General features: G+C 39.4%; 1 protein-coding gene across 1 annotated transcript in view; it reads left to right on the forward strand.

The window, feature by feature from the left end:
* Positions 1–7,926, forward strand: part of pdlim4 (PDZ and LIM domain 4) — a 53,548-nt gene extending 45,622 nt beyond the window's left edge. Inside the window, exons 6-7 of the mRNA XM_079565995.1 lie at positions 1,965–2,103; positions 6,492–7,926. Of these exons, the coding sequence (XP_079422121.1) occupies positions 1,965–2,103; positions 6,492–6,696 (344 nt within the window). The 3' untranslated portion in view covers positions 6,697–7,926. The remainder of the gene's footprint in view (positions 1–1,964; positions 2,104–6,491) is intronic.
* The last annotated feature ends 1,263 nt before the right edge of the window (positions 7,927–9,189 follow it).

The raw sequence follows: 9,189 nt of genomic DNA on the forward strand, positions 1-9,189 counted from the left end.
AAACACATTTGTGCAGGTGTAACTTTGGAGAATAAAACAAGCTGTGAACATAGTCCTGAAGAGGTGTTTTGATAGCCTTACGTGACTCCTTGGCAATCTTAAAAAGTCGGTCCAATCCTTCATTAAAAACACTACACTGCGCCTCCTTTGCTTGGGTTTTGAAGATGAGGACAAAGCTGAATAAAGGATTGAACTGTTATACTGTGGAGAGCCATCAGCACAACATGATACGTTTTCATTATTAACTGATGTTTTGCAAGAGACTCTCCGGAGTGGAGTAGGCTGCTCTTGTGTGAACTAAAGACATCCATCAGGCTCTCGGACACTTCCAGGGAACGGCTCGGCTGAGCTTTTCTGTGTAGAGGGTCTCCCACTTATGAGCTAAAACTGACTAGGAGTGATACCTTTTAATAAAGTCCTCTCCTCTTCAAAACATACCTGGAGTAGTGTGTTTTGTTTCAGTTCTTCTCTTTCTCCCGCACTCTAAACACCGGCCCACGCTTCAATGGACTGCATACGGACCTTGAGACTCTTTAGTCTTAAACAACACGGTCTTTCTAACTTGTGTCGGAGTGTAAGTTGTAAAAATGGCTGCTCGACATGTTTTGTGTAAAGAATAGGAGCGTAATGATGACATAATGATGTTATTGAGGGACTGGGCTTGAGGCGAAGACACCTCCGGGAAGATTGCTAACCAAACAGGTGTCACAATGTTGAAGAATAGAAAGCGTAATCCGTGAAAAGAAAACACCGGATCTGTAACGGACCACGGGGCAGCTATAGGCTCGGTCACGGTGAGCGGAAGGAGCTTTGAAATTTGGCGCTGGCAAAATAAGTTCGGGCTCGTGGTGTGACGTTGGCTTAATCCTCGAAATCACTTTTTTTTTTTTACTTGCTGTTGCTCCTGGCTACTCCCGCTGGTGGTCAGTTACTACAGTAGGCTACATGTGTTTGTGTGAGGGGAAAATGGTCTAAAGGGGCACACAAAACGGCCCCTGGAGTCTGTTTTTAGGAGCACTTGGGGGGGAAACCTTTGAAAGAAGTGGCCCTTTATGGAAGCTGACAACCTCTGCCTGGAATTCGGAGGGCTTTCCCCTGAAGAGTGGAAAGCCCACACGGTTTACAAATGCTGTAATTCTTTGAAGCAAATTTGAACTATGACCTCCACAAACCTACTGGGGCATAAAAGAGCTCTGGAGGTCAGAGAGTTTTTGAGAGAGGTGTTAAAGTTATGCCAACACCCAAAATAATAGAATTCACGTGGTGTTTTGATTATGATTTGGACTTAAAGGAGACGTACACATCATGGAAAATTGGCTAATTTGAGCTGTTTTGGGTGTTATAATGTTGTTCTGTTGTCAAAAACATAAACACCAACTTGTTATGATTAATCCTTTTGCTTTGGCAGTTGTTCCCAAGCTGTTGAAACACTTCGATCGGTACTTCCTGGATTTTGTTCCATCATAGAGGGAACACAAAACTGTCATCTACTACATTTTTTAAGCCTATGATCTGTCACCCTTCTGTGCTGTGCTCGAAGTGTGTTCGTCACAGCACTACTGGTTTGCAAGCATGCCATTGACTGAAAGTGAAAGCTTGTTTTCATTGCTTTATAATGGGTCATTCCCACTGCTGCCTGGAGGGGGGGCTCTTTGTCAATATGAAATCCTGCCCAGCATTTCAGACCTTACACTTCTCTTTACATGGATGTTGTTTCAAAATTGTAAAAGTAAAAATGCCAATGTTTCTGGATGGGCGGTAGTGACAGCCTGGCTTAAAGCTCACCCATAAACCAGTGGGTAGCTGTTCCAATTCTCACCTGAACCCACGTTCCACCTGTCTCACACTGCTCTTTTGGATTTCTACATTAAAACATAGGAATATATGTTTTTTCTGTGAAACGAATGAACTGCCAAGACCAAAAATAAAACAGTGTATAAATATGCAATTCATTGTTTTCTCAGGTGTGTCCCCGACCGACAGACTGAGGAATCTGAAGTCTCCGATCCGGTCCCCGGTCCCTAAACTGGGAAACCCCATCCCCAGTCCTACAACCGGTCTACAGAAGCTCCCCCAGTGCACGCGCTGCTGCAACGGCATTGTGTGAGTATGAACTATCATAACAATAGATAGATAGATAGATAGATAGATAGATAGATAGATAGATAGATAGATAGATAGATAGATAGATAGATAGATAGATAGATAGATAGATAGATAGATAGATAGATAGATAGATAGATAGATAGATAGATAGATAGATAGATAGATAGATAGATAGATAGATAGATAGATAGATATGTACTGTTTTGAAAGGTCAGTTTCAGTCGGATCATTCTCATACGTCCAGTATGAGAATGATCCGACTGAAACTGACAACCTTGACTTGGACTGCTCTGACTAATAGATGTGGAAATGCCCTGGACACTAAAGCTCATAATTACAAATTCATTTTAATTATACGGTAAGTTATGCTGACTGAGTAGTATGAAATCCAAAATTTGACTGATTTATTCCCAGGTGGACTGTAAACCTTTTCAAACATGTGTTAGTGATTTTCCAGCCTCTTTTTGCTTCATCGCTGCCTCTATGGTTGTTAAATGTTAAATGTGAATTCCGATATGACACACTGAAGCCAGTTTGGGTCTTCACATCCATAAACCCATGAAAAAAGTCAAGAAAATACATGTACTTCGTCACTTTAATCAACAAAACCAAGTAACACACATGTTAAGAGATCTAATTGACCTGCTTATATAGAAAGACTATAATATATTTAATATGGATCCATCTCTATGTTTGTTTCAATTTGAATAAAGAGGACCGTGACAATAACTGAGATTGCAATTTTGATGAATTACCTAACCCCACTTAGTCATCCAGTATGGCAATATAGCAATCACTTTTATTTTGATTGACAAATATATACTGTATATAGACTATATATAATATCAAATTCTGTTTCAGTAATATAACCATAGAAATAAAAAGGAGAAGCAGCATTTGATTCTCGCTAGTCTGCTAGTGCGGGAAACCTTTCAGCGTTCACTAGCCCGCCTGCCGTTAGCATTAGCCATCAAACATCCCACATTTTGGGACGATCCGTATTTATTCAGCTGTTGTCAACCCACTGACCGCATTTAGGGGATTTCAAAGTGTAGTTCGAAATCATTAATGAACTCTAGATAAGAATTAACGTATAAAATTAGCCCCTCTGTGCTAAATGCTAAATCACGTTCAGTTAAAGGCACACTGCGTAACATTTTGGACTATACTGTTGACATCAGTACAAAACATGCTCCCAATGACCAGATCGACACAGAAAATGATATTTTTGCAGTGGTTAATCAAAGAATGGATTTAGATGAGGACCTATCCCGTTTAAATCTCCAATTCTGCTGACTTTAGTCGACATCTCCATGGAGACAGGTTGGAGACGTACTCACTCCCAGTAAAGTTACAGTCATATCTTAGGAGAGCAGCAAAAGCTCATGTTAGTTTGTGTATTTATCTCAATTATGAAATAAATGCTTGTATTTCAATTTTATTTATTGGGTAAAATTCTACGCAGTGTGGCTTTAAGTTTCTGCTTTTTGTGGCGTCGGATATTCACCCAACAGCCACCAAACATAATCTTATAATGTGTTCATGGCAAATGAAATGATATCAATGCAATGAAACGGACATGCCATACCTCGCCATACTTTAACATAGGGACTGCCTTCACCACTCAATTCAAACAGGTCAATTGTGGAAACAGTCTCAGATAATTGTGAACAGTACATGGCATATTGTAGTAAAAAGTGCATAAATGGTTGGTTGGTGGAGTCTAACCTGTAATTCTGATTATCCTGATAATTCAGAGTGGTAGCGTGTGAAAACAAGTTTTATCCAAGGCAACTTTAAACATGTCATACACCCACACACACAGAGGGCCTTATGCCAAGGAAACCAAATGCGCCGGTAATCCCCGCGCAATAAAAGCCACTACAGGTAAAGCATGATGTCATCTTTCACATAGGAGCCCATTGTAGACGCTCAGAAACCTGTTGGGCCATTACCGCAGTAGCTTCTATAGGCCAGTGTCAGGAGTTTATCCAGCGAGACGTGTGGTTAGGTGGTTAAAAAAGTGACTCAATGCTAAAGGCTGGCCCCTATTCCCACAACCAGAAAGGAAAAATCTCAGCTAAGTGAATGGACAACGCCCTCATACACTGCTGTCGCTGCGGTCACAAGCGGCACTGGAGTGTTACAATGGGGGCTATGCTGCTGATCAGATGCCAACCACAAATAACTGCTAAATAGGCCGATGTGTGATGCAGTTGGGGCTGGCTTGTAAAAAAAAAAAAAAAAAAAAAGAACCATATAAGAAGAAGAAGAAGGCTGTTTATATTTCAAAGCCAAATTATTAACTATCAAAGAAGGAAGTCCTTGAAATTGTGTCCCTAAATGATCATTTGACCTGAACCCAGAAATATTTCACAGTTGAAAAATGCACACGGACACTTGGGGAAAGGAATCAGATGAATTGTTGATTTATTTCCAGCTTTTTTTTTCTTTTTTTTTTAGTTTTCTTTGACTTTGGAGTAACACAATTCGTAAGTTCCTCCACACTGTCAATCAAGCAGAAATTAATTTACACGTGGACAATGTTTTGGACACTAGAACTTCATTGCTGGAAATGCTCCCCGTTATAGCAAAAAATGTGAAACTTTTTCTTTATTTTTTTTTTACCTCCCATACATTCGGGGGCGGACTGGCCATATGTCCATTCTGGGAGAGCACAGAAGGGTCACTGGCTCTAGGGCCACCAGTCCCGCCTCAACCGAGCTTTACCCACATCTAAAAGCTAAAAAGAAAAGCATCAAAATAGCGACAAAAAAAGAGATAATGAAAAGAAAACAAAAATGTGCCGGAAAAGCAACACAAAACGTGACGAAAAATGTGATGAAAAGGCAACAGAAACACGACAACAAAGCAACGAAAAGGCCACAAAAACATAACAAAATATGATAGAAAAAATGTGACAAAAACACAATAAAAACGTGACAAAAACACAACAAAAAGCCACAAAAAAAAGTCATGAAAAAACAAACAAAAAAAGAGGTTAAAAATTGAGGCGACTTGACAAAAAGTTACAATCACTCTTGTAGGTCTTAGCTTTCAAATGAGGCGTTACATTGTTGCTCTCCAGTCGAGAAGCTTTTAGATTTGGGCAAAAGCCAAACTGGAGAAAATGTGCTCCGTTAACCTCTTAACTTCCGCCTGAACGGATCCCATTTTCTCCAGTTTGGCTTTACCCAAATCAAAAAGCTTATTGGGGAAAATAGCTCCAAAATAGCCACAAAAAAATTTGAAGAAAACAAGGATGTAAACGCGACAAAGATGTGACAAAAAATTCCACAAAGATGTGACAAAAATGTGACAAAAACTCAACCAAATAGTGACAAAAATTCAACAAAAATGTGACAAAAATTCAACAAAAATGTGACAAAAATTCAACAAAAATGTGACAAAAATTCAACAAAAAGTGACAATAAGCTCAACCAAAAAGTGACAAAAACTCAACAAAAATGTGACAAAAAAAATAAATATGAAAAAAAAAAACATACAAAAGGTGACACAAACAGCAACAATGCGGGGGGAAAAGATCAGTCTTGTGGGTCTTAGCTTTCAAATGAGGTGTTACACAGGCCTATATAATAGCCAAAGCGGACAGAATGCATTTGGTTTAGGCGGGTGGTAAGAGGTTAAGGCGGGTGGTAAGTGCACATTTACGCTAATTTGGGCCAGGCTGGTCAGAGTCCAGGGCTGCACACCGTAAACCTTATCCAAGGCAAGTGTGTGTCCGTTTAAGGAGCGCAGCACCTGCAATAACTCATGCTGTAAAAATGCTTTATTAGCATAATTTGGCCTCATTTGCAAATGCTAAGTCAACATCAGCCTGTATTTGGTTTCATAGCGCGGTACACTTTGTACTCTGCTCATGTTTCAAGCAATAATTTATTTGCTCTTCCTCGACTCATCTGCCCATTTATGGTTCCTGTGTCCCGAGTGACAAAATGTTATTTTCCTATCAGATGTGCCGTGGGTATATTTATTTCCAAAGCAAATGCATGTCCGTATAAGGGCTGAATGTCAAAAAGACCATGTTGTTTATGCAAATATGACCAAAAATATACAGGATGAGGCTTATCTAAGGATGCCTCAGGTGACTGTCGTTTAACCAACGTGCTTGTGGTTGAACAGGGAGTTGTTTGCAGGAAATACTGGGCCCAAAAGCTCTTGTTTATTCCTTTCTATTTCACACACACATTTAACACATTATTGCTTACACATGCTTTTCCTTTGAAACGAAAAAAATCTTACCACGGAAAATGAATGCTTTGAATTTGAATAACTTTTAATGCCCAGTCAGAGTGAACTCTTGAGAAAACTAGCAAAAACGTTAATAGAACTTTCTTCTTTCTCTCTCTCTCTCTTTATTCCAGTGGCACGATCGTGAAGGCCAGGGACAAGCTGTACCACCCGGACTGCTTCATGTGCGACGACTGCAACATCAACCTGAAGCAGAGAGGCTACTTCTTCATCGAGGAGAGCCTTTACTGCGAGGCCTGCGCGATGGCCCGGGTCCAGCCGCCGGAGGGCTACGACGTCGTGGCCGTCTATCCCAACAACAAAGTGCAGATCGTCTGAGATGGAGCGTGCGATTCATTCATGTAAATAGAAGACCAAATGATATTGTGTGGGGGATTTTGACTGCGGTTATAGCGTGATGCTATGCTGTTGTTTTCTTTGTTTTGTTTTTATGAACTAGGCTCTACATGCTTGGTGCAAAGTTGGAAAAGTAAAAACAATAGCTCGCTTTTATCATGAAAGTACAAACCACAGTGTTTATCAAACAGATGTCACAGATTCTCAGCTCTAATGTCTAAAGGAAAGATTGTATTTGGGGTTAAATAGTATTTTTTATTTTGTAATATATTATTAACATTTATATTCAAAATATGATTTCCTGCAGAGCTTTGGAACTTTCCGGTGAGAATGTCGTAACATGTTAAATTTGAATGCAGAATACTCATCTTGCCACTAGAGGGAGTAGTGAGCGTTAGTCCGAGGTTATTAAAGGCACTGTACCCGTTTTCAAACTGATAGTTGTTGTTTGCGATACGTTTGAGAAAATGAGAGACTTTGAGCAGTGTGCGCCATATTATTACAGACATAGCGCTGATGCTAAAAACTAGGGATGCACCGATCTGATACTGGTAATGGCTAGCGGAGCCAATACTGGAAAAAATACGATATTTGGTATCGGCTACTAATATTCGATACTGAGCCGATACCAGTTTTGTCTCTCCCCGCTTTAAAAAACACAACTTTCACCTACTAAATCTAAGTGACTACGGGCATGCACAAATGTATTTTTGATCACTGTGGTAAATGCCGTCGCTAGCAATAGCATGCTATATCTAGCGACAACATGCTATTGCAACTTATCAAGGCTGGATCAGAAACACTGGATAGAACTAAGTAAAGTAGCCTAATACGATCAAATTGTTTGTATTTTAGATGAAATACTGTTGAAGAATAACTGATCTAACATATTTGTAATGCACAAGTTGTAATGATCAGATCACTGTATGTGAGTTGTTTATGTTAATGTGACTAATAGCCTGTCATATACCCAAGGATATTTAGCATAGAAAAGTCCAGTGATCCTTGGTAAATTTTGTTCCATTAGTTTTTATTATATAGAATTGATAATTGATCTGTAACATCATGACAAGAAAAGATACGACTTTTTCTCTCAGAGAAAGTCTCTTGGTATCGGTTAATATCAGATATCGGCAGATACTCAAACCCCCAGTATCGGTATCGGAAGCAACAAAGGTGGATCGTTGCATCTCTACTAAAAAAATTTAGCCTGGTGCAGTGCTTGATTTGTTGATTAGTTTTCTAGAACACTTTTGGATTGATGTGATGGATTTGGGGAACAGACCAAAACAGTTACTGGAAACACTCTCTCATGTAAACACCGTTATAACCAATCTTTGCCGGATCTTTTACCCTAAAAAACTAAAAGAAGGGGTGAATGTGATAGGGGAACTTCTAAACCGGAAAAATCAGATAGAGCACAGATTTCAGATTTGTTCACAGGGAAACAATGACTGTCGAAGTGCCAAAAGAAACACATGTATTACAATCAGTAATGCTTTATCAACCTTTCTTATTATTTTTCGGTAGTTTTAACTGGTATCATTTTATCCAATATAGTTTTTATCTAACTTTCTAACTTCAGAATATACCTATACACTTTCATGTACATCATTTTGCTAATCTATGCAAATTCAGCCGGTGCTTTTTCTTGCATTTTAACTGAATGTGTGAAGATGTTTTGGTGAATGTGTTGGCCCTATACCCTCAATGCAAGCAGATTCTTTTACATTTTTCTCGGAAGAAATTTTCCCACATAAAACGCCTCCATCCAAGCAACCTATTGCGCGTAAATGACACTCAAACAGACCTCATTTGAAGCTCGCGTGCGAAGATGACGTCTGAAAAGCAGCTTGATTCCCGTTTTCACAAAAGAGCATTTGTTTTGAATACCTCGGTGCCCGGCATGCACCTGACTGTGAGCGGAATTTCAAGCTAAGGATAAGGTCTGTGCCCTTTATGACAGGTTTAAAAATAGCCCTGAGACGGAACCGCTGTAAACCTGCCTTGTAAAACGTCTCCAACATGTGGGAGCAATAGAACGTTTTGTTTAGATATCGTGGATTCATCTTTACAGTATGACATGAAAAACTACCGCCTGCTTTCCAATAACATCAAATTGAACGTTCTCCTGTTTTAACCGTGCGCTAGAGTGTATTTTTGTTTCTTCTTCTCCTTCTCTGTGGACGGATTCAAATGAATGGTGACTTGTAAATGATGTGAAAAAAGTATATATTCCACCATTTTCCTACAAACTTGTATATAGAATTTGGACTCCTTGCTTGTGCCTTAAAAAAACAACAACTTTTTTTTTTTTTTTTAACACAATGCTCTGGGTTTAACTAACTTATTATTTTCATGTCTAAGGTTTCTTCTCCTGATTAACTTTTTTATTTTCAATGTTGCAAATAAACAAAACACTTGCATTTACGCTGCATGGGTTTGTGAGTTCATTTGCCGTGTGGGTTTGGACTG

Source organism: Gobius niger, assembly GCF_951799975.1.
Source record: "Gobius niger genome assembly, chromosome: 11".
NCBI classification, from domain to species: Eukaryota; Metazoa; Chordata; class Actinopteri; order Gobiiformes; family Gobiidae; genus Gobius; species Gobius niger.